At 35.6% G+C, this 26516-nt stretch overlaps 1 protein-coding gene across 8 annotated transcripts; it reads right to left on the bottom strand.

Moving 5' to 3' along the window:
* Window positions 1–5456: 5456 nt before the first annotated feature.
* On the bottom strand, window positions 5457–25579 carry SPDL1 (spindle apparatus coiled-coil protein 1). 8 transcript variants are annotated; one of them, XM_078066848.1, is made up of 12 exons: window positions 25499–25561; window positions 20751–20934; window positions 18948–19124; window positions 16252–16446; window positions 15517–15666; window positions 15322–15420; window positions 15132–15242; window positions 12833–12973; window positions 12305–12408; window positions 11309–11496; window positions 8851–9190; window positions 5457–6275 (listed from the first exon to the last, which is right to left on the bottom strand). In XM_078066848.1, exons 1-12 carry the CDS (start codon window positions 25555–25557, stop codon window positions 6128–6130), a joined length of 1896 nt encoding a protein of 631 aa, XP_077922974.1. In that variant the 5' UTR covers window positions 25558–25561; the 3' UTR covers window positions 5457–6127. The 8 variants fall into 8 exon arrangements, with proteins under 8 accessions (XP_077922974.1, XP_077922976.1, XP_077922975.1 ...); XM_078066850.1 differs by lacking the exon at window positions 5457–6275 and adding an exon at window positions 23647–23739 and having other exon boundaries at window positions 6990–9190; window positions 25499–25579; XM_078066849.1 differs by lacking the exon at window positions 5457–6275 and adding an exon at window positions 23647–23739 and having other exon boundaries at window positions 6990–9190; window positions 25380–25523.
* Window positions 25580–26516: the final 937 nt, after the last annotated feature.

Genomic DNA, 26516 nt, shown 5'->3' with positions numbered 1-26516 from the left:
TCCTTCCTTCTTCTCATTCTACTTATCTCATTACAAGAATTTTGCACCTTTTATAACTGTCCCAGAGTTCTTGGATATTTTGTCCTAGGTTTTTTTGTTTTTTTTTTTAATTTTCTCTTTCATTATTCTTGCATTTTGGTTTTAAAAGTTTCTATTGGGATACCTTCATGTTCACTGATTCTTTCCTCAGCCATGTCTATTCTGACACTGATTTTGAACTTTAGTCTCCAGAACTATGAGACAGTAAATTTCAATTGTTTCATTCAGCTTGTAGTTATTTATTATGGCAGTCCTTGGGCACTAATACAGTAATATTACACTGATTTTCATCTTGATTTATTCTTGCATTCCTGGGACAAATCTCAGTTGGTACTAGTGCACAATCCTTTTGAAATGCTTCTGAATTGAATTTGCTATTTTGTTGTGGATTTTTGCATCCATATCATAAAGTATATTGGTCTGTAGTATTCTTTTTTCATGATGTCTTTGGTTTGGGTATTAGAGTAATACTTGCCTCATAGAATGAGTGAGGAAATGATCCCTTCTATTTTTTGGAAGGGTTTCAGAAGGATTAGTATTAACTCTTCTTTAAACATTTGGTAGCATTTACTAGTGAAACCATCTGATCTTAAGCTTCTTTGTGGGAATTTTTTTAATTACTAATTCAATCTTTTTTTTTGTGATAGCTCTATTCATATTTTTTATTTCTTCTTGACTAAGTTTTGATAGTTTGATTCTAGGAACTTGATCATTTCCAAACCATTTATCTTTGCTTTAATCTTGATTTCCTTCCTTCTGTGAGTTTAGTTTTCTTTTTCAGTTTTTCAAAGTAAAAGTCTTGGTTATTGATTTGGAAATCTGTTTTCAACGTAGGCATTTATAGCTACAAATTTCCCTCTAAAGTACTGATTTTCCTATACCCTGTAAGTTTTTTAATAGTGTACTTTGTTTTCATTCATCTTAAAGTATTTTTAAATTTCCCTAGTGATTTCTTCTTTGATTTACTGGCTGCTGAAGACTGTGTTATTTCTACATATTTGCAAATTTTTCAGGTTCTTTTATGTTGATTTCCAATTCCATTCCACTGTGGTCAGAGAAGATACTTTGTGTGTTTAACTTTTCAAATTTATTGAGACTTGATGTGTGGCCTAACATATGGTCTATGCTATAGAACGTTCCATGTACACTTGAGAAATATATGTATTCTGCTGTTGTAGGATGGACTGTTCTATATATCTGTGAAGTCTAGTTGGTTTATAGTGTCACTCAAGTCTTCTGTTACCTTGTTTATATTAATTCTATTATTGAGGGTGGGTGCTAACATCTCCAATGATTATTGTTGAATTATCTATTTCTCTCTTCAATTCTTTTAGTTTTTGCTTCATGTATTTTGGGGCTTTCTTCTTAGGTGCATGTTTACTATTGTCCCACCTTCTTGATGGATTGACCATTTTACGATTCATGTTTGTAGGGGGTGTGAGAGATTTGGGGACTGATCAAGAAAAAAAAATGATATAACCATGAGAGGCAGTTAACACACAGTAAGCTTTACTGGGTGGCACTTAGACAGTGTTGCCTGAGTGAGGAAGTTCCTTAGGGCATGAGAATGTCCAGAAGCTACAGGGCAGGGACCACCATCAAGGAGAGCGTAAGGAAACTCCTAGCAGAGAAGGGGACTGAAGAGAGAGCTTATGTATCTAGGGGATATTGCTCAGCAAACTGGTGGGAGTCTCCATGTCTGAAGAACAGCAGCAGCTTAGGACCTTATAACTATAAGGCCCTCTCTTGTTAGGCAACAACTAATGTGGTCAGTTTTGCAGAGTATGCAAAAGACACAAGCTCTAAATGGCTAAGAATCTGCTTATTTGTGCTATTTTTAAAATAATTGGATGTGTAAACATTTGAGGTTGGCACTGGTGGGGCTTTTGAGCTAATAGGTCTCAGCCTGTAGTGAAGACAAACTAGGAACCAATTTGCAGAGGCCATCTTTGGTTCATTCATATACTAATGTCTTTCATATTTTGGAAATTTGGGGGCCATTAATTTCTTCAAATATCCTTTTTGCACTTTCTCTCTTTTCTCTCTTTCTAGGATTCTTCTTACACAGATGTTGCTATACTTGATAGTGTCCTACAGGTCTCTTAGGCCCTGTTCATTTCTCTTAATACTCTTCTCTTTCCGATCTTCAGCCTAAATCATCTCAATTAGCCAATCTTCAAAGTTCACTGATTCTTCTACTTGTCCAAATCTGCTGCTGAACCTCTCCAGTGAGTTTCTCATTTATTATTGTACTCTTCAACTCCAGCATTTCTATCTAGTTCCTTTTTACAATTTGTTGATAGTCTCTCTTTGACATTATTCTCATAGTTTCCATTAGCAATTTAAGCATATTTAAAATTATTGATTAAAAGTTTTTGTCTAATAAGTCCAATTTCTGGGCTTCCTTATAGACAAAACTTCCTTATTATTCCCCCCATATATGGCCCATACTTGTTTCTTGCATGCCTTGAAATTTTTTGTCGAAAATTGGGCATTTCTAGTATTACCATGTGACAACTCTGGAAATTATATATTCCCCCACCCCAGAGTTTGTTGTAACTGCTTTAGTTGTTTCTGTGATTTTAAAATGACTTTTCTGCACCAATTTTGTAAAGTCTTATGTTCTTTGTTGTATGTGGCTACTGAAGTCTCTGCTCCATTAGCTTAGTGGTCAGCAAGTCATTCATCAGAAATTTCCTGAAATGTCAAAACTCACTGATTTTTCTTAATTGTTCACCTGATTGTTTTAAGCCCTTGAGTAGTTTCCAGAGTCCAATAAAGTTAATTCTAATAATTCTTGTCAGTTTATTGGCTGATTTTGTGAAGGGATTGGATTTTGGTTTCCTATCCACAATTTTTCTCTGGCCTTACTCAGTATTCTACTTTTATCTAAGAAAGAGTATGAAGATTCTATCAACCTACCTGTCTATATCTCCTATGTTAAGGGAAAAGAAAAAAAAAAAAAAGGAAAAACAAACCATAAAATGTAAGTGGCTCCTGGTGGGAAAAGGAGGAAACAGGAACTGAAGCTAGATTTCTTTAAATATACCTTGTTTTGTCGATTTTACTTTGGATCCCCATATTTAGGTAATTATTAAAAAATTAAAATATTTTATGTTACCTAAACAAACTATTCCCAGAATCATAAACTTGCCCATGTCTAATTAACATTTATGTGGAGAGGCTGAGATTTCAATTCAGACAGTCTAACTACATGGGCAACAACATTAACTATTATGCTAAACTATGTGGTATTAAGAGATAACATAGGTAAAACACCTAGCAAATCAACAAAAAATTAGCTTCAAAAAATCTATTAGAATAGTTGTAAGTTAGTCTTACATTTTCCTTAAAAAAAAATTTGATAAACAGACTTACTATTTTTGATTACATAAAGAGATGAATACAACTGTTATCCCAAACATGGACACCCCCCTGGTACTTCAATAAAAGTACTCCTCAAAACTGAAAAATCTCCCACTCCTCTTTTCTGTTAACACCACCACTTACCCACTCATATCAGATGTCTCCTTTACCCCTATAGTCTAAATAGTCTAACATCCTATTTTGCCAACACCTCTTGACCGCTTTGCTTCTCTAAACAGTATCTTGAATCCAACCACCAATCTTCATTCCCACTGCCACTGCCTCAGTTCCCACCTGTATTTCCTACCTGGAGTAATCAAATGGTCAAATTAGTCTTTCCTGCCTCCATTATCTTTTTCTATAACCAATTTTCCATTATGCTTCTAGAGTGTTTTAACTAAAAGTAATTTCAATAATTTATTCAACCGTTTCAATTTATTCAATAATTGGTTTGTTATATCAATTATCCAGTGGCTTCCTATCATCTACAGTGGTTTTCAAAAATATATTCTTAAAACACTCAAGACTCAACAGGATTGCCTCAGTAGAGGATGATAAAGCTGAAGGTATGTGGATGAGGTTCTTTTGTCATCCCTATTCTTCAACCTTTAATCACAGTTGCTCAATTTATCTGCAGGATTAGAGATGTTGTTTAATGCCTTTATTCTTTGAACAGCTATTTCTTCTACCTATAGTGCTATTCTCTCCATGCCTTAGGAAACCTCTGAGACAATCTTAAAGATGACAAAAATATAAGAAGCCTACAGGCAGTTTCTTGTTTCCTTCTCTGTTCCTACAGTACTTTGTATACTCTGCTATTAACAACCTCTACCACATGTTTTTCATCACCTACTAACACCTGCGCCCTTGGATAAGTAACTTCTCTGACCTTGGTTTCCTCATCTATAAAATGAGGATAACTAAGTACAATATCTAACTCACAGAGATGTTGGAGGGTTAAATGTGGTAATATATGAAAAGGCTTAGAAGAATGCTTGACATTAGATTTATACAAATGTTAAATACAAGTATTACTACTAGTAATAATAGCACTACCACTATTTATCTATGTGGGTCTATTAAACTGTAAACTCTAAAGGATTGTTTTTATGCCCCTAGCACACAGCTAATAGTAAAAACTTAATATTGGAAGGAACTGATCTACATTCTATAATATGCAACGAATATAGTCAATTATTTGTTATTATCCTCAGGTTAAAATTTTCATTTCCTGGTGCCTTCAGCTACTTCTTTTTGCAAGAGATATTATTTAATGTGAAATCTCTAAATTCCTTAGAGTATGCTTTTTGCAGAAAATTAAAAGTTTATTTAATCTCTTACAAGTGGGAGGCAATTTCCTTTTACTTAATATATTTCAATAAACTTATGTAAACCACTATGATGGCACGTGATATGATGAGCACTGGGTGTTATACTCAACTAATGGATCACTGAACATTATATCAAAAACTAATGATGTACTATACCTCTGCTAATTGAATTAAAAAAAAAATTGTATGTGTCAACTTGGTAGGGTCACAGAGCCTAGATACGCAGTCAAACATTATTTTGGATATTTCTATGAGAGTATTTTTGGATGAGATTAACATTTCAATCTGTGGACTTTGAGTAAAGTAGTTTGCAATTAGTGCAAGTCCTATTTAGAACAAAAGACTGAGCTCCCCAGAGCAAGAGAGAATTCTGCAGCAAACAGCCTTTGGACCTGAACTATATGTAACACTGGCTCTTCCTTGAGTCTCCAGCCTGCTAGCCCACCCTGATGACTTTGAACTTGCCAGCCTCCATAATCACATAAGCCAAGTTCTTAACATAACTCTCTTTCCCTCCCTCTACCACTACTCCTCTCTTTATATATAAATACACCCACCTACAGTATACACGAAATTAAGTTGTAGACCAGGCTATAATCATTTAAAGGGAAAAAAAAAGTCTTTATTTGGAAAGTTTAGAATTAAAAATATATATTATATATGTATATAATTATATTAATTATGTATGTATAAATATAAAAATTATATGTGCCAGAGAATTAAGAATCTGTTAAGTTCATTTTACTTCTTTTATCCCCTTTTGATAACAATGTGTTATCTATACAGAGTAAAAAACAAAATAGAAAGGGGATAAATTATTGTTTTATTTTAAATTTCAAAATTATATTTTTCATAAGCTTGAGACATAAAATTTAAATCATGTACATGGATACAAAAATGGACATAGCTACTTAAAACACTGACAAAATCCAGTTACAATATAATATATATTTTTAAACCAAGTTTTCTGTTTTTATAATATAGTGAAAAACTAAGTTCATTAAAAAGTACATAGGAAAATATAATAGTTAATAGCTAATTCTGTGTTCTCTTTTCAAATACGTGACTTTGAAGGTATGTATTAATAACACTTAAAAAATACATATAAAATGCAACAAATAGATTTATAACACTTTCCTTCAGTTATTAGTTTATTCACCGTAATTCATAGAAGCTCCATGAAGAGTCATCATTTAAGGAACTCTCCTGGTTAGAATCACAACCAAATTTTGAACATTTGGTCAAAGGAACATGAAAATTCCAGGTCTTGGCATAACACGTAGAAAGAAATAATCTACAATGTTGTATATTTCAGATGAAGACAATCTTAACTAAGCTCCAAATCAACTTTTTTGGGCAAGTGGTACCTTACTCTCATTAAAGAAAAGTCCTTACTGCTGAGGGCACTGGGTCTCTGGAGTTGATTTGGAAGAAACGTATAAAATAGGGTGTGATTTCTTACAAGTTTCCTTTTCCAATTTGCTTGCAGTTTCTTTCCCTTCTTTAACTTCTGTTTGAAGCCTTGATTCAGCAGCTAACCTACAGGCATTAAAGCATCCACTCTGAATTCAAATGCGGTTAAAAAAATTAAAGAAGAAACAAACCTCTCATATAATGGGCCTCTAATGAAACGTGATCAATTTTTTTATGTATATGAGGAAAAAGTTATAGTTGACTCCAATACCATTAAGAACTAAGTCACTGCCTCTCTAAAAGAAACTTTTTTATATCAACAGACTTAATTTTTTAAATGCCTAAAATGATATTTTTAAGGTTGATAAAAGTCATGGCAAAGCCTAAATTAAAGAATTAAAATATAATGGGATGTCTATTATGATAATACACCTAACAAAAAAATTTAAAAGCTATAGCACAATTTTAATGTTAACATGATATAACAAAAGGCAAACACAAGATAAAAATAACATGGAATCCTGGGCTGCATGAATACATACCAATTTGTCTCAAAAAACAAAAAAATAAAACTTAAATTGAATTTCAACTAGAATAATAATTTAAGAAAAAATAAACAGTGGAGAGGTATTTTAAAAGGTTTATAAAGATTTTATAGTAAGAGCATCAATTAAATTTATAAAGCATGCAATAGTGTAGTCCCCAGTAAACCCATATTTATTGTTACAATATTATCATAGGATTGTGTGTCTACGTTAATCATGCAGACAGCAAAAGGTTGGAAACGTCTTAAGTTAGCAGATGGACTCACACATACACAAAAACAAATGTTTTGTGGTATTTTATTTGTTTTTGTTTAATTTGCCAGACAAAATTCCAACATGCTACTTAATTTGAGTCAAACAAGTAGCTAAGTACATTTGCTTAAGTAACTTTTATCAAGCAAAAAAAGGCAGGAAAAGAAATGAAGACAACACAGATAGCAAGGTCTGCACTGATCAATTCTGGAACTTTACCTCCATAAATACACAATAGTCAAGCACACTTACACCATGAATCACATATATACAAGCATAACCTATTGAGTTCATTTCAGAACTACCTGGAACTGTGTCTGTGTGTGTGTGTGTGTCAGACAAAATTCATTTGAAGTTACTTTTTCCTTGAGAATATTAAACTTTTATTTTATGAGACTTATAATGTTATTATATAAAAATTCAAGGAATGGAGTTATAAATTACAGTTGACCCTTGAACAATGTAGGGGTTAGGGGCACCGACCTTTGCACGAAAATCCTTGTATAACTTTTGACTCCCCCCATACTTAACTAATAGCCTACTGCTGATTGGAAGCCTTACCCATAACATCAACAATTAACACATATTTTGTATATATATACTGTATTCTTATAGTAAAACTAGAGAAAAGAAAACGTTATAAGAGAAAATCAGAAGGAAAATACATTTACAACAATGTATTTAGGGAAAAATGTCCGCATATAAGTGGACCTGCACAGTTCAAACCTGTGTTGTTCAAGGGTCAACTGTACTTCTCTTAATAGTAACAGCAGCTCACATTGTTAAGGTGCTTTCACTGTAGAGCACCACCTTTAATAACACTGAAGACTTTAAATTAAAAAAAAAAAAAATCAGATAAAACATACAAAACAGCCCCTTTAAAAAGGTGGGCTATGCTTGACTATATTAACTCAAATGCGCCCACTTGTAAAATGTCTTATTCTATACCCTCCCATCTACAACTCATGTAGCCCTAGCAGCACTTTAAAGATCTCCTTTCAAAATCAGACAATCCAAGCTCTTTCCACATCAGTATGCTTAATTTTTTAAATGTCTAAAGATATTTGTTTTAAATTCATCTATTATTCCATTGCATACAGACATCCTTTATCATCTTTTTATTACCTTCTCCATTTTCCTCATTCATTTCTCTTTGCCCTACCCTTGGTCCTGCTGTATACACCCTGAACTTGTGTCTTATTCCACCCTAGCCTCAGTCACTGAGTTACCTTTCTCTTTCACTCACTTTCTCTTATCTTCTTATCTCTATTATTTTTTTTAAAGATAAGGCTCTTAAAATTTTAATTCCTATACACATATACGTCTGACACTTCCTCTTTTAGTCACAAACTGAAATACGTAGAAACTAGAGACTTTGAATTTTGATATAAAATGAAAATGAATTACCTTTGATATTTAAAAATGTCAAAATCAAAGCTCATTCTTAAGGACTTAGCATAAACATTTTCAAAAGCCATAAAAAAATTTTGCCTAACAGTTTTCTAGAAAGCCGAAATTTCTTAGACCACTAGAAAGCCCTTTTAGGAGGTAAGTTAATTTTTCTTTCATGGCCACTCTTGAACTAGGGAAAAAGTAACCAATTGTACATTTATTCAAACCAACAAAACATTCAGAGATGTACTAGACTGTGATATTTTTGTTTCATGAAAGAGCACAGTGTGACTTTTGAAAATAATTCTCTTATTCAGGAGTTCTTTCCCTTTGCAATCATTTTAGTTTTTCTTAAAGTTTTAGAAAAGTTGAAGGTAGGCAGATGAAACTGCGGAATTATACTACATGCAATACTAAGAAAATAGATAAAGAAACAGATAGCACAGTTCATGCAGCGATAGAGAAGAGATGGAGAGGTCTGCTGGTTGCCCTGAAGTAAAGAGGACACTGACCTGGGAGAATTGGGGGTGTTTCCACTTCTTTCACTTAAGGCTTCAGAGTCAGTTGAAAATCCTGTAAGTTTCACACATTTCTTTTCCTTCTTTGGCTCAATGTCCATGGGCAGACTTTTGTGAGGAGAGAGATTGATTCCTGGTGTATTTATAGAAACTATCTTTTCTAACTGCAAGTTATCTTCAGAATTGCTTGGACAGCACTGGGCCTCGTCTTTCTGAGGTGGTAATCTATAAACTTCTTCCCCAACAGCACTTTTGGCACATACATTGTTAGGGGTGGTTATATCCACAGGCAGGACCTCTCGCCTCTTTTTGGGTACAGGCACTTCAATTTTCTCTGAGAATAAAAACCATTAAAAATATATTCAGTCAATAAGTCAAAACAAAGACACAGTAAACATAAAAAGATAGAACCAATTATAGTTCTTTCCTTTCTTATTCTTCATTCTTTTGAAACCCACTTATCTCCTTACTGAAATCTTTTATCCTTTCTTTTTTCAAGGACTTCATTAACTATCTTTTAAAGGTTATCTGGCTATAAATTTTTCCTTGGGAACTCAAAAGATTTAGTTCTCGCAAGGAGAACTTATGTTCTGATATTGTGATAAAAGTTACATGGGGCTTTATAAGACTTCAGTGGGGAGGTAAGAAAGGTTACAGTGGCTAAGAGTCAAGGAATCCAGGTACTAATTCCATAATAGCACCCTGCAGCTGGGTGACTTTGAGGAAGTACTTAATCTCTTGAGTTTTATTTTCTTTATCTGTAAAATGGGGATTAAAAAAAATCCAATCCACTGTTGTAATGTTGTAATGATTACATGCAAAGAACAAGTTAAACTCTCTATGGCAACTTGTGCCTCTTAGCCCCACCCACAAACTATATTCAAAATCTGAGTACTTCTACTATGGATACTTCCCAAATTCAAACCACAGTATGTCTCATTGCAGACTATGACAATAGCCTTCTACCCCCACTGCCTAACATAACATCATTCCATCCCCTATGCAGGTCTATTTACAGTCACTAAATTAATTAATTGTTCCAATACCTTTTCCTTAACCCCATAACAATGTGTCTTTCATTTTCAAAATAAAAAACGTTAGTAAAGTTGGAAAAATCATGGTTGGACATGGGGTTGGTGTTCCTACTCTACATTGTTCTTTTTAAATCATTATTTTCCCTTTCTCTTGTACTGCTCCCCACATCAACTAGATTCACTATACTTCCCTGTCTCTTTGCTGTGTTCATTTCAGCAGATTTCTGAAATTCATAATGTATAATCCTTAATTAGGAAAGCCTATTAGAATCGGGGAAGAGAAAAAGGATGAAAGAGAAGCCTTTTTAAACTATTAAAAACCTTACTATTGCTGACAACCTCCCCACTACAGTGAAGAATCCCTCGAGTCACTGAGACAATAATAAAGACAGTCTTAGGCATGTGAACAGTGTGGGGGCAAAAACTGGCTGAAAATCTATAACCTAAAACGTGTAATAACACTTTTTTTGGTCCTAAGAACCATTGCATTCTTAGGGTTTTTTACTTTTTGCCTTTTATTTTTTAATTTACAAACAGTAAAATCACTCTTTTTAGTGTATAACATGCAGAGCCCTTATGGTAAGGCTATTTTCTACCTCAGTGATTATATTTGCTAGTTGCCCTCTAACATCTATCCTACTAGTCTTCCTCAATAATAGAGCCCCCAAGAGTATACTCAATGATATTGTAGTAATTTTGCATGGTGACAGAGAGTAACTAGACTTATCATGGGGGGTCATTTTGTCATGTGTAAGTATCGAATCATTATGATATATACCCGAAACTAATAGAATATTAGATGTCCATTACACTTAAAAAAAGAAAATCCCAAGATGTAGTTGGGAACATGGCTCCTGAGAATCAACACTGCATTTCTCAGCTTTTCTTGTAGGTAGGTGAGGCCACATGACTCAATTTTGCTCAGTGATTATGCCAAAGAACAATGCAAATGAAGCCTAGATCGTGACACTCCGACCAGTCCTGGAATGCCTCTTCCAGACTTCTGTAATGGGAGGAGACTTACTACCTATCTTAAGTCTCCATTATTTTAGGTGTTCTATAAACAATATTAACTAAATCAGCTCCCAAACATCAGTTGCTTCAACAAAATCAAACTCTTCGACATACTGCATAAGATGTTATAGTTGTAAATGGAAAAGTCTCTAAGGTTTTCAAACCTTATCAAGGTTCTAATATACAGATACCCAATAGAATACGTATTATATTCAAACATACCCAGTACTCAGTTCTCTTTGAATTTTCCTACACATTTTGTAGCTGCAAATTTATTAGAGATACATAACCATAAATTAGTTTGTAATGGGATTTGCATAAAGCTGTAGTAAGAAAAAAAACTTGATATGATTTCTCAGAGCTTCTCATAATTTAAAAAGACAAAATATATGAGACGTGCATACCTTCAGGTTCATACTTCAGTTTTAGTTCATCTAGTTTAGCTCTCAGTTTCATATTTTCACTTTGGGAGAGCTGGAGGCATCTTTCATTTGCAAAAAGTTTTCTCTCAATATCCAAAGCCCGTTGGCTCTCAAATAATGCTTTCATTCGCTGTATGGACAATTCACCTTTAGTGCTTTCATTTTCTTTGCTATATAAATAAAAAAGGAGAACCAAAGAATATTAAAATAACACATAATATACATAAGGGTTTTATGTACATATATATAAAACATATTATTAGTGCAAATCATTTATTATATATTCAAATTCTTAGATAAACATGTATTTCCTTGGGGTTTTAAGTAACAAAGAAACAATAGGGGCGCCTGGGTGGCTCAGTGTGTTAAGCATCTGCCTTCTCCTCAGGTCATGATCCTGTTCATGATCCTGGGATCGAGCCCCACATCCAGCTCCCTGCTCAGCAGGGAGCCTGCTTCTCCCTCTGACCCTTCCCCCTCTCGTGCTCTGTCTCTCTCTCTTACTCTTCAAATAAATAAATAAATAAAAATCTTAAAAAAAAAAAAGAAAACAAAATAAGCTTTAGCAGCACTTTCAAATAAAAAATGTCATGCATTCTTCGAAGGAAAGGAGGAAAATATTCTTTCCACATTAATGCATGTGTAAGTAATTTCCTTTTAAGTTTCAAATTAGATATTTGTTCCTGAAAATTTTAGATTGTAAGAACATTTTCTATGTCAAAGTTCTTTTCACTTACCAATCTAAAATGCTAAACATGGAGAAATAAAAATATTTATTCATTGAAAGTATTTTTTTCTTCAATAATCAGCACTAAGTATATATTGATTATATCTTATTTGCTACATAAAGATATTTTTGTTGTTTTTCTTTTCTGGAATTTCTTTAGGCAATTTGAAAACAAAAATTTGTAGTCATTAACAGTACTTATTATAAGCAAGTCAAGAGAATGTCCATCTTTCTAAGCGCCCAGCACTTACTTTAAGTTGTCGAGCTGTATCTGAAGTAAATCCGTGTAATAGGTGTTATCTGCCAGAGCGCCAGAGTTGTCAGGAAGTTTAGATTCTGTACTTTCATATAAACTCTAAAGAAAACAACAATTGTTATTACTTAAGATCAATAACAAATTAGGTTAATCCAGTTGTCCTTGAACAATACAGGTTTGAATGGCACAGGTCCACTCATATGTGAATTTTTCATAGTACAGTACTATAAATGTATTTTCTCTTCCTTACAAATTTCTTAATAACATTTTACTTTCTCTAACTTACTTTAAGAATACAGTATATAATATGTATAACATACAAAATATGTGTCAATTGGCTGTTTGTAAGTAAGGCTTCCGGTAAAGAGTAAGCTACTCATATAAAGTTTTTGGGGAGTCAAAAGTTATGCAGCTTTTTGACTGCACAGGGTTGGGCATCCCTAACCCCTGTGTTGTTCAAGGGTCAACTGATTTAAGATATTCAAACCAAATCTGGCTGCATAATTAAAGGGGTTACATGTACCTTAAATTTCTCCAGATTTCTAATTTCACCTAAGAGGTGTTTAATTTCACCGTTCTTCTGCTCCAGCATAGCAAGCAACCGTTCCTGCTGCTCATATTCAGTTTGAGACCCTTTCATTTGTAGCAATGTGGCGATTTGTAACTAGGAAAAAAAAAAAAATTACCACCCTAGTGCCCCCCCACCCCCAACAGAGAACTGTAGGGGAGAGGAAGATTCTGCTAACTCTATTTTGGTACAACGCATATTCTATACTACGTCACCTTGAATTCAGTTTGGAAACTAATAGCTATGTCTACTTTAATAATCTAATAATTTGAAAATATTTATATCAGTAAGTTTAGTTACAGATATAACTCGAGTACTTATTTGAGTACTTAGGAGTAATATCTGACATCTATAACAATTATTTGTACTTCTGGTGAAACGTAAAATTGAACTGAATGGCTATGATCCAGAAGCATCACTTAACTGGTAAATAAACTTGTCCAAATGCTATAATGTTGTACTTTACTCATCAGATGCACTGTCATTAAGGGTCTGATGAAGTTTCTCAAAAATTTTGATTAACTTCAATAGTATTAAGTGGAGGAAATTATTAAGCTACTCACATTTATAACGGTGAGATTTACAAATGACAAGGATGGAAAACAAAGGTAAAAGACATCTAAGGATACCGAGGGAATCTTCAATATAAATATAAATATATTTATTTTTTAATAGCAGCAATCAACTTACCTAATTATGACTCCACCTAAACCTGGAGTTGTATACCAACTGAAGGGAAATTAACTGGAATCTAAAACTATCATTCCTTTCTGCCTTCAGAAATTTCTGGAGTTCTAAAAAGTGCCAATAGTTTAAATATAGTTTTGAGTAAAACAAGCAATGATATATGGTTGCAGTTATGGTTATGAAGATAGGAAGATGACTTTTAACATTTTTTTTAAAGATTTTATTTATTTATTCATAAGAGACAGAGAGACAGAGAGAGAGAGGCAGAGGGAGAAGCAGGCTCCCCGCTGAGCAGGGAGCCCGATGCGGGACTCGATCCCAGGACCCTGGGATCATGACCTGAGCTGAAGGCAGACATTTAACCATCTGAGCCACCCAGGTGCCTCAACTTTTAACATTTTTAAGGACCCATTTTTTGTTCCTGCTTCAGGATGGAGTCTAAGAAGATTCAGATGCTACTTGTTTATAAAGATAACTTGGAATATCATGGGAACATTTGAAGATTAATAATAGTAGCCCAACAAATACTGAAAGAAAACAAAAAGCAAATGTGAGAAAATTTACAAAAAAATCATTCCTGGATAGGTGAGAATCTTGGTAAACCAGGCAGTACCACTGAAATCCTTTAAAAACCACAGCTGTTTGTTAAGTCAGCACTTCCTTATATGCCAAGCACTGTATAAGCATTTTACTATGCTTTCATTTAATTCCAGGTCAATTTAAGAAGCAGGTTCTATCATATCTACTTTATAGACGAGGCGACTGATGATGCTCTGAAAAGTAAAAATACTTGTCCAAGGTCACATAGCTAGCAAGTGACAGAAGTAGGATTCAATCCCAAATTGATCTAACACCAGTTTAATTATTACCTTTTCTTATTTCTTTTTAAATCTCACCATCCAACTGGAGGATGGGCATTAAGAAGGGCACTTGAAGTAATGAGCACTGGGTGTTATATGCAACTGATGAATCACTGAATTCTACCTCTGAAACGAATAATACAGTGTATGTTAATTAAATTGAATTTAAATAAAAAAATTTTTTTTAAATTAAATGGGCCTATATGCTTGACTTGAGGAACTGCAAGAAAAGGATATCCAAATCTCACTCTATAATAAGCCTTTGCAGGAGAACTGAAGAATGGTGAGAGAGCTAGTTTTCATTGAAGTAGAAACCTTAGGCCTGTGCTAAGAAATGCCAGGCCAACAGCTGGAAATACAAACTTTAAAAATTTTTTTCTCCATTACATAAAGATTATATATTTCTGGGAAAGCTACTGAGTAACCATTTAAAAAAAAAAAAATCAATCACAAAGCTATTGAGTACCCATTAAAAAAATCAATCAACAGATGCTAACTATACTAAGTATCTACTAAAGGATTAATTTTTTGAAAGAAAATATAATAGATCTTTGAGTCAATCTAAAGATATTTTTTCTAAAATAATGCAGTTCTAGAAATAACTAAGTACACTCTTTGAAGGAAAAGATGCTTTCTTTGATGTATCTGTACACATAATGTGGATACAAAATCAGTTTAATAAACCTTCGATGGTGATAACGTTATACCTTCATTCTTTGCATCTGTTCTCTGTTAAATGCATTTTGCTTCTTTAGTGACTGATACTTGACTTTCATACTGATAAACTGACGTTCCATTGCTGCCCTTCGATCTTCCACCTAGAAAATATTAGCATGTTTAATTACTCTCGTATTAAGTGAAATGCCAATTTAATCAATGAGAGTATTTGTCACATACCTCTGCAAACAAAGAATTGCCTTTACTATTGGGGTCCAAGGCTTGCTGGAGTGCCTGGTCTAATTGCACCTGAAGATCTTGATTTGCTACACGAGCTTTCTAAATTTGAAAGAAAGCAATTTAGCTAATAGAGGTTAGATTAGCAAGGAATCAACTCATTATAAATTGGAAAAAATATTACTCTAATCGTAGTACCTCTAAGGCATTATAGTAAGAAACTGCTTCTTTCTCTCGCTCCTCTTTTTCTTCTTTAAGTCGGTCTACCTGGCGCATTAAATTAGTACTAAGAAGTTCTAGTTGTTCTTGTCTGTACTGTAGTTCATTCACTTCTTCTTTGAGGGTGGTCTATTCAATAGGAATTGAAAAAGAGGAAATTCTCTTGAATAATCTTTCATTTAGCAGCTGCTCAGTTTATCTATCAGAAATGATTTACAGCCAAAACTAAAACTAAAGAGGTAGTCAGCAGTTGTAAGGGGCATAATAAAAGAATAAAAATTACTAAATTTTTCAGCAGGGAACCAAATGAAAGGCTATCTTTCTTTCCTATAAATTTAAGCCTTTAATTTTTAATTAACCTCAGCCTGCAGTGAAAAAAAATCTACATTCATATGCATATCAATTTCCATGAAACCAATGTTTTATATAGGGCTTTTATGACACAAACTAGGATCAGAGTTAATGACTCTAAGTTCTCCCAGAGGTTTCATTAATCTAAAGGTAATCTGCTTTACATAATCACATAATCTAAAGCTTTACTATGAATGAATAATCCACCAAAAAACTCTACATTTTTTAATTAGTAACATCGAAGTTAAGACAAAAAATATTTCAGCCTTAAAATTACCTAAGGATTATAACAAAAACATGTAAAAAAATATGCAAGGAAAAAAGAAAAAAATAACCTAAGAACATAAATGCCATAAAAATTACCTTTATACTTTCCATTTCAGTCAGCTCAATTTGAAGAGCCAGCATCTCTGAAGACATGCTTTCGTGTACACGCTCAGACATTATTCTCATTTCCTCTGATTTACATGAGAGGAGTTCCTTCTGATGATCTACTTTGTGCTTCAACTGCTTTTCACTAAGCCTAGCTTCATCTAATTCGGCTTTCAGTTTTTCTAACTAAAGTAAAAAAGAAAAAATCACAATCTTAAAAAATCAAAAGGTAATTGAAGGTCAGCAGAAAATACAGTTACAGTATAAATTATTCTGGTAACCAGAGAATAACTATTTTATAAGACAGTCAAGCTGAACAAAACTACACTTTCATATAGTTCTCTATCTTGGAAAACTAAAATACACAGTTTAAAGGAAACAAACTTATAGTAGAAGGATGAAGTTGTAGGGTCAAGCCTAGATTTAGCTGTTTCATTCCTCCTAGGTAAAAACTGTGAATGACTGTATCTACCATTACTGGGTTACTGTGTGGCTCTCACCTGAGATCAGGGTGGTAAAACATTCCGCATGATGCCTAGCATTCACTAAACGATTTCTGTTATCAAGAAAAAACTTTTGCTTGATGTCCAGGGTTATAATTATCACCTATTTTGAATTATCTTCAATGAGGTATCAACATTCTATATCCTGATATCTGTTTTCTATTTAAAAAATAAGAGCCTCTTGACTTGTTTTCCTTTTTCTATTTTCATTATGTGAAAAAAAATTTCAGCTGAACGATCTATGTTGAAATGTGGCTATCTTTCTGAAAAACATCACTGACTGACCTAAATTTACTGCATGATGAGACTATTAAGGTTTCTTATTTGGCCAAGGCTAAGCATCTTACAACAGTGATATGTGTTGTCCCACAAACATACAAATAGTCCATACAAGTAATGAAAATATGTCTGGACTCTTGGCCACTTTGGCTTCTATGTGAAGAGTGAATGGTATGAATAGCAAAGATGGAAGCAGGCTACCTGGATAGAAGGCTACAATAGTAGTCTAGGGGAGAGAGGATGGTGATCTGGACTAGAATGGTAGCAGCAGAGATGGATGCTTTGTAGATCAAGTTCTTACAACCAGTTGATGGAATAATCCGAAATAAGTGAGGGGTGCCTGGGTGGCTCAGTCAGTTAAGCGTCTGCCTTCGACTCAGGTCACGATCCCAGGGTCATGGGATCGAGCCCCACATCGGGCTCCCTGCTCAGTGGGAGAGTCTGCTTCTCCCCTTCCCTCTGCCCCTAACCCCCGATCATGTTTGCTCTTTCGCTTGCTCACTCTCTCTAGAAAAAGAAAAAGAAAGAAAGAAAGAAAGAAAGAAAGAAAGAAAGAAAGAAAGAAGTAAAAGATATCAAATATAACTCTAAAATTTTGGCAGAGGTGATTTGAGAACACCCATTAAGACTGAAAATATTTTTTGACTAATTTAGTCTTTGCTCACCAAAAAGCCATCTCTTATATAAGTGGCCTTGCCTCAGATTGTGAATATTTCCTACATTACTCTTGTTTAGGTAATAAAAGCCACTGCTAAAATGAAAATAACATGGCAGGGGCGGGGGGTAGGCAGGCATCATTATCAGTCATTGGTGTCTCAACTCAGATTAGTTTCAGACAAGGTGGATTACTGTTTGCCAGTATGAATGCAAGAAGATTCTAAGTATTACACGAAAAGGGATTTTGATAGCCATGTTCATCTGACTAAAATTTAGGAAAAAATTTAACCAGCTCAAATATATAATTTCATTGATATCATTACTTAAAATGAGAAAACATTTAAAAAGAGAGTTAATTTAAAGAAATTAACAGTATAGGTGATACAGATATGGACAAATCTTAAAAGACGCTACACAAAACATGGAAAATTAGAAAATAGGCCAAAAGTCAGGTAAGGTTTTGTAGAAAAGGGTCTGGAAAGTATGGACTCTATACAAAGAAGAGCCATGATAAAGGTTCTGAATTCCTCTGAAGTAACCTGAAGGAACTAGATAGTTGGGGGTAACCGAAAAAGAATGGACAATGTGTTTTTAATGCGTGAAATGAAGCCAGTGTACGTGTCATTAATTTAAGTACAGTGACGTGGGCTTTGGAATCAAACAGCTCCAGTTCAAATCTTGACTGATTTCTGTGATTTTTGTCCAATTTACTCAATATGTTTAAACATTGGTTTTCTCATCTGTTATCCACAGACAGTAATGGTACCTTCCTTACTGAGTTGTAAGAGGCAGATCATATGTCATTAGCTTATCTTCAATAACCAAACTAGAAAGTATCAACTCTAATGTACATTAATTTACAATAAACTATTGGTTTCTTTTGTAGGATTACAAAGTGTACTACTACTTTCAGTGAAAGCTAGGACACTAGTCTTTCTGAAAGGGGACTGCCATACTATGTACTATAAGCAAGAAAGTCATGCTTTTCACTAAATTAAAATGCCGTAACAAATATCCAGTTATTGAAATTAAATAACTGTATTTAATTAGTAGAATGTTATTAATACAAGTCCCTTAGGTAAACTCTTGTTTCTCAGTGTTCCCACTCCCAATATTATGATGATGGAGCCTTGATCTCAGCTATTTTGCATAGATGGCATTAAGAAAATCTTCATCACCTAAAATTTACATACTGCTAACTCCATAAACATGAAACATTTTTGTTTTGACATACATAGATATCCAAACCTTATTTTTTAGTTCATTTACTTCTTGTCCATGGCTTCTGCTCAGTTGTTCTTTTAATTGCTCCAGGTGTGTTTTTTGTTGTTGTTTAATAGCTTCACATTCAGAGCTCAAACTTTCTAACATTCGACTCTTAAGCTCAACTTCTCTCTGAAGAGTATATTTTTCTTGTTCATAGTCCTGAAAACAGATTCAATTATAATTCAATTACATAAAAATAACTTAAAGCCACCACATATAAACAGTTCTCACCTTCAACTGTTTCATTCCTGTTTCACATATTTGCTGCTTTCTAAGTAACAACCACATGTAGACCTGGAATAACTCTGTAGCCAATCAGTCTTAAGAAAAGCCCGGAGAGGTTTAGTCCATTCTACTGATGTGGTAATTGCTTCTCTACCCTGTCAAGGAAGTAAGAGGTGTTCCATGGCATGTCAACACGTCACCCAGGCGCCCCTCTGACAGGGAAGTTTAAAGATTAAAAAAGCATTAGTTCAAACTCATTCAATAAGTTTTTCAAATAAGATAAAATAAAACTAGATTAAATCAGAGAAAAATAAGCAAGTTATATTTTTTCCTATACTTAAATTTTGAGATCAAAGTTTAAACATATTATTGAGCATTTGCTACATAAAACAGATTAATTCATTCTTTCAATAAATGTGTGCCAGACATTACACATATAGCAATGAACAAGAGAGACAAAATTCCCTTTGTCATGGAGCTTACAATCTGGAGTTAATTAAGTGAATCAGTGAATGATAGCAACTTTACAAAACACTCAGGGAAGACCTCTCAGCTGAGGTGACGTTTAACAGACACCTAAAGGTTGAGGACTCAATCCATGACAGTGAGGGGATGTGCATGCAGATGAAGGCAACAGCTCGTGTAAAGCCCATAAGGCAGGACTAGTATAGCTAAGCACAAGGGAAAGTAGTTTAAAATGAGGTCAAAAGGTTGGCATGGATAAGATCACACAGGAATCTGCAAACCCAAGTAAGGAGTTTGGATTTTGTTGTTAATATAATTGGAAGTCATAGTTGTGTTTTTAAAAAAGCAGGACTGTGACATGATCTTTCGTTTATTTTTCAATGGCCATGTGGCTGCTGTGTGAAAGAATGAACTGTATGAAAGGCAATGAGGGAAGCAGGCAACCTGGTTAGAAGGCTACAGTAGTAATTTAGGGGACAGATGATGGTGGTCTGAGTTAGAGTGGCAGTAGCATAGATGGATGTTTTGTAGGTCAGGTTCTTAGAACTTGTTGATGGATTAAACAAGAGAAATAAGGGCCACAAAGATACGGAGTAAAATTCCCTGAAATTTGGCTCAAGTTATTATATATTTACTAAGTAAGCTAAATTGCAAGAGAATGTTGTTAGCAGGCAGGGAATCAACTATTCTGTTCATGTTACTTTTGAGATGTCCATTAGTAGGCAATTGAATACACAAGTCTAGACTTTAGGGGTAAACTAAGGACTTGGTGTAGTGTCATAAGGCATTTAGATGTTATCTAAAACTATGAAACAAGTGAGGTCACCAAGGAATAGTGCAGATAAAACAAAATCTAAAATCCAGTATGTCCTAAAGAAAACAGTAACTTGATTTTTCAAATTCAGAACACACAGGGTCAGAAAGAATATTAGGAATTCATTCACTTCAGTCCCCTTTATTAGAGATAGGGGTGAATAAGAACTAGAACTATAATCTTCAAAAAGGAATAAAACTAATAATAATAATAATTGCTAGACAATAAAAATGTTCAATAGCTAAGCACAACCTTGTAAACACAGGAGTCCAGGATCCTACCTCAGTCATGGTCATCATTTCATTACGACATTTATCCAACTGATTCTGCAACTCATTTTGGCTCTCCACTAGTTGTAAGCCATACTGTGCAGCTTTTAGTCGCTCTTCTTCGACTTCTTTGAGCTTGCATCGAAGATCTGCAATTATATCTGCCTCCATGTTTTTTTTTTTCGTTTTTAATCTACTGTAAATAGAGGAAATGAAAGTACTTAAGCTTAAACAAAATATCCCGTACAATGATAACGATAATAAAAGACATATATATCTTTCCCCCCAATACTACTGCCATGTTAAAAACATAGCATCGAAGATTTTATTACTGGCTTTTAAGTGGTCAAATTTGCATTCTTGTTCTAAAAGCAAGGTCTGATAATTCTTTTACCTGATTTGAGACCAAATCAAACAGAGAAAAAAAAAATTGAACACATTTAACTTTGTTTCTAAGAAATGCAGTTATCAGGAAATTGTTCACTTGTGTGCTAAGCTTCCTTAAATGCTGAGGAAGGGTGGGTCTCATATTTATATCACTATACAGGTAACCAAATTAAGAGGACAATGAAAGAAATCAAGAACTTATAGTAACATGACTGCTACTTAAAATACAAAAATGCAGCTTTGAATAAGGTTTCTAAGGCAAGGACTATCCTGTCCACAATTTTTCACAACAGTGTTAACTTCCTGAACACATTAAATTTGCTGTATTGACAACAGGTTCACTAGTATTTTCCATTATTCATAAGAAGACATGAAAAACAGAATCATGTTCAGAGTAATTAAAAACATTTCTTTCATTCTAGATTTTCAATCAAGGACTTAAACAATCAAGGACTTTTATATAGAAACATTCCATGTAATTCAACCTTCCTCATCAGCCTTTTCAAATTGGTCCATCTCTTAGGCCAGATTCAAACTCAGCTTTGCATTCAAAGAGCAACAGGCTGTTAATAAGGTTGTTTCCCCACTTTCCAGACAATGTAGTCATCATTCAACAATTATTTCTTAAAGTCTTATGTGCTGAACTCCATTCTGGGCATTTCAGATCCATCAGAAGCCAAATGAGCCAAAAAAAAAAAAAAAAAGCGCTCTTCTTTCATGAAACTTACCTTCCAGTGGGAGAAGACAAGCAATAATAGTATCATAATTAAATGCATTAGAAAGTGGAAAAAAAAAAAAAGGAAGAAAGAAAGAAAAGAACAGGATAAGGGATCCTGGAAGAAGTGGGGGTATTGCAACTAGGACGAAATCTAAAATAAGCATTGCGGGGGAAAGCCCTCAAGGTGATTTCTGAAAGAAAAAAAAAAACCTTGCAGAGGATAAAAGAATTAGCTATGTATCTATTTCAGGAAAGAAAAAGGAGTAGAGGAAGAGGGGTAGCACTAAAGTGGAAGAACACCCAAGGAATAAACAAGATAGAGTTTAAGTCACAGGCGGTAATAGGGGAGAACAGGCAAAGCAGGCCATCACAAGGACTTTGGCTTCTACTCTGAGTGAGATTGGGGATCATTGTGAAGTCTGGAGTAGAGAGCCGATACTTTAAAAGGATCATTTTGGCTGTTATGCTGAATAGTTTGGAGGGGAGCAAGTGGGAAGCAGAAAGACCAGGTGAGATGATTGCTTACACAAGGGTGATTATATAGGAGGTGGGGAGAAATGATCAGATTCTGCACATATAGTTTGAAGGTAAAGCCAACATGATTTTCTGAAAAATTAAATGTGGGGTGTATGAAAAAGAGAGAAGTCAAAAAAGCCTTTAAGGCTTCTGGCCTGAGCAACTAGTGGAGCAAATTTGCCATCAGCTGAATCATCAAAAATTATGAGTAAAAATTGTTTTGAAAGAAAATCAGGGGCTTATGTTTTGGACATGAAATGTATCAAGTAACCAGTTGGCAATATGAGAAGGATCTGGGCTGGAAATATAAACCTAGGAGTTATTAACATAAATCCTTAAGTCTTGGTGTCACCAGAGTACGAGCATAATTAAAGAAAAGAGGACCAAGGATTGAGCCTTTAAGAGGTGGGAAAGAAGACAGCAAAATATACTCAGGCATGACCAGTGAGGTAGGAAGAAAACCAAGGGCACATATTATCCTGGAAGCCAACTGAAATGGGCTGGAGAGAATGGTGGGAAAACAGGAAACAGTTTTGCTGCAAAGCAGAATAGATAAACGAGGCATTAGCTGAAGGGAAAGTAGTATTAAGTTTTTCCTTTTTAAGATACAATGTTTTAAGGAAAAATAGCATGGTTGTATGTCATGGGACAGATTCAGCAGAGAAGAAAAACTGATGATATAGAAGGCATGGAGAACTGCTAAAGTGATGAAAAAGAATGAGGTCTAATGTACAGGGACTGATTTTAGACGGGAGCATGAATATTTCATCTAAAGTAAGGGAAAGCAAAATATATGGGTACAGACACTGATAAGTAGGTAGATTAGTGGTGGGAATCTGAGTAAGTGCCCTTCTAACTGCTCCAATTTATCAGTGAATTAGGAAGCAAGGTCATTAAGTAAAAATGAAGATGAAGGAGATAATATGGTTTCAGAAGAGAGAGAGAGGAAAAAAAGGTATCCAAGGCTGGCAGTTACTGCTCTGAAATACAGGAACTTTCTGGGGTGCCTGGGTGGAGCAGTCAGTTAAGGGTCTGACTCTTGGTCTTTGGCTCAGGTTGTAATCTCAGGGTTGTGAGACTGAGCCCCGTGTGGGGTTCCTCACTCAGTGAGGAATCTGCTTCAGACTCTCTCTCCCTCTCCTTCTGCCCCTCCCCATTGCTCACTCTCACTCTCTCAAATAAATAGAATCTTTAAAAATAAAGTACAAGACCTTTCCAAAGCCTGTAGGTGATGGGGCTAGGCACTAGTTATTGTACTGGTTTATTATGTATTTATTAAGGATTTACCATTTGTCAGGCAGAGTGCTTCAGATGAATTATCTCATTTAATTCTCTTGATGGTAGCCACTAGCCACATGTGGCAGTCCGAATTGAGAAATGCTGTAAATATAAAATGCACGTTGAATTTTGAAGACTACACAAAAAGAGTAACAGCCCGTTAAGAATTATAAAGGTTACATGTTGAAATGCTAGTGTTTTGGATGGATGGGTTGAATAAAATATTACTAAAATGAATTTCACCTGTATTTACTTTTCTTAACGTGGCTCCTAGAAAATTAAAAATGACATATCACAACTCGCCTAAGTTAAACATTAATGTCATAAACATTTACCAAGGAAGAAAAGGGAGCTAGCTTCAAGACATCCCAGCCAGTGATGTCCAAGGAAGTCAAAAAAACTAGCTCTCGTTCTTTCAAAAGATTTGCTAGAATTCCTATTATGTCTCAGGTACTGTGCTATTACTGAGGACACAATGTGGACCCCAAAACTAGACAATGTCCCTGCCTTCTTGAATCTTACAGTCCATTAGTAGAAAGGCATTAAATCAAATAACTGTAAAGTTTTGTAAGTGTGGTAAGTGCAAGAGGGAACCTGTAACATGGGGGTGCTGTTCTAAGTTGGGAAGTGAGGTGGGGGTGAGGGAGTATGGACAAGAGATTTCCCTGACGAAATGACTTTTTTGCAAAGGTCTAACCGATGAGTAAGAAGTTAACCTGTCAATCTGCAAAGAGGTAGCTGGGTTGAATAACTATACCTAACACATGCCAGACATTGTACTTGGTACTTTGCATATATTATCTAACTCAACAACCCCATGAAATATAAGGTATTTCCGCCATTTACACATATGCAAACTGAGGCACAGAAAGGTTAGGTAACTTGCCCAGGGTTACCAAGCTAGTAAGTGGCTGAGATGGGAACCAGGGTCTAGCTCCAAAGTCTGGTACTCCTAACCACTTTTCTGTTCAGCCTCTCAGAAACATAACATGCACAAAGCATTTAGGACAGGGAGCTCAGGGATTCAGGCTGCCTTAGTTCTTACTCCACAACACACTGGCAGCATGAGCTTGGACAACTTATTTAAGGTCTTGTGTTCTCATCCATAAGATAAAGACAGTAACATCTACCTAACAGGGGTTTTGAGATTAAACCAGCTAAGGGATGATAAGCAATTAGAATCTGACACGCAGTTGTCTGGGGCAGCGCTGTCCAACGGAAAAAGAATGCGAGTTGTGATATGTCATTTTTAATTTTCTAGGAGCCACGTTAAAAAAAGTAAATACGGTGAAATTCATTTTAGTAATATTTTATTCAACCCATCCATCCAAAACACTAGCATTTCAACATGTAACCTTTATAATTCTTAACGGGCTGTTACTCTTTTTGTGTAGTCTTCGAAATTCAACGTGCATTTTATATTTACAGCATTTCTCAATTCGGACTGCCACATGTGGCTAGTGGCTACCATCCTGGACCGCGCAGGCGACCCGGCCTTCCTTACTGATGCACGATACCCGAGGGCGGGGCACACAGCCCAAGGGAAGATTGAGACCGGCTCGGAACCTGGTTGAGAAGAACTCCGGGTTCCGCTGAAGAAGCTGTTCCGGCTAAGGGCCTCCGCCATGACCCAGACCCCAGGTTTCCTGAGGCCCTACTTTCCCCACTCCCCAGAGAGAATCCCTTCGCCGCTCCCACCGCTCCTCTCCACACACACCTCCCTCCAGGCCCGTTGCCCCTACCTCTCTCCTCACCCCTTTTCCCTGCTGCTGCAGCCGGTGGCTCGTGACGATGGCTCAGTGCACCCAGGTTCGCGACGGTAACACGACCCACGACCAGAGACGCCCGCCCATTCACTCACCTAGCTCTCGGGTAAGCGCCAGGGCTTTTTGAATGCTGTTCCCGCGACAACTCACACATCTCGCGAGATGTTCCGCCCAAGCCGCGCGCAGAGGAAAAACAGGGAGGAACGTCCGATCCAGCGCCCCGCCCTCTCTGCCGCGCCTGCGCAGAAGCACGTGGCGTGCTGGGGACTTGGTGCCGGTGCCGACGTAGTTACCTAACTGGTCGGCTTTACGCAAGCTTGGTTTTGTACGTGTCTTCCCCATGTCTACATTTAGTTGCCATGCCGTTTGTTTCTGTTTTGTTCTGACGACTGTACCTTCTGGAGAGACAGTGTCACTAGAAGGCGAGGTGGTGGGGAATTCTGAGGTGTGCAGACCTCCCGCATCCTACTCGCAGGTTGGCTGGCGCGCGCCCTGAGGGCTGTGCGCTCTCATATCTTCCATGGTTCCAGGAATCTGAATCAGTGTGACAGTGCCTAAACTCATCATAGGACAGTATCACACTTACTGTTACAGAACGGGATGGCAGTTATCATTATAATGGCACTAACATTTGAGCTTTCACCATGTGCTAGTACAGTGCTAAATTTTACACGGATTATCTCAGTTAAACCCACAAACAGCCTGAGGAGGTAGGTATTATTATCCTCTGTTTCTACTGAGGAAAACAGCCGGAGGAAGAAAAGTATAATGGCCAAGTGGTAGAACTAGAATTTGAACTAATGCAGTCTACTGCTAGGGGCCAGGCTTTTGCGTGTGTTTAAATAACGAATTTATGTTTTGTAAGCCTGATGCCTATTCACTATTCTAAAATTTAAGCAATCAGAAATAACACTAGCCAACATTGACTGAGCACTTCTGAGTCCGAGTAGCTGTTATATGATAGGTCATGTGCTTTGAAACCATCTTTCTTGCTTACTTGAGCCCTTGACCATAGCTCCTCTCTTTTTCGTGATCAGTTTTTTTCTTCCCTGGTGGATCTTACCTAAACATGCTGTAATGACTGACATGTGAAAAAATAATTCTGATCTTCCT

This window comes from Halichoerus grypus, chromosome 2 (genome assembly GCF_964656455.1).
Source record: "Halichoerus grypus chromosome 2, mHalGry1.hap1.1, whole genome shotgun sequence".
NCBI classification, from domain to species: Eukaryota; Metazoa; Chordata; class Mammalia; order Carnivora; family Phocidae; genus Halichoerus; species Halichoerus grypus.
This window is presented reverse-complemented; position numbering and strand designations above follow the sequence as displayed.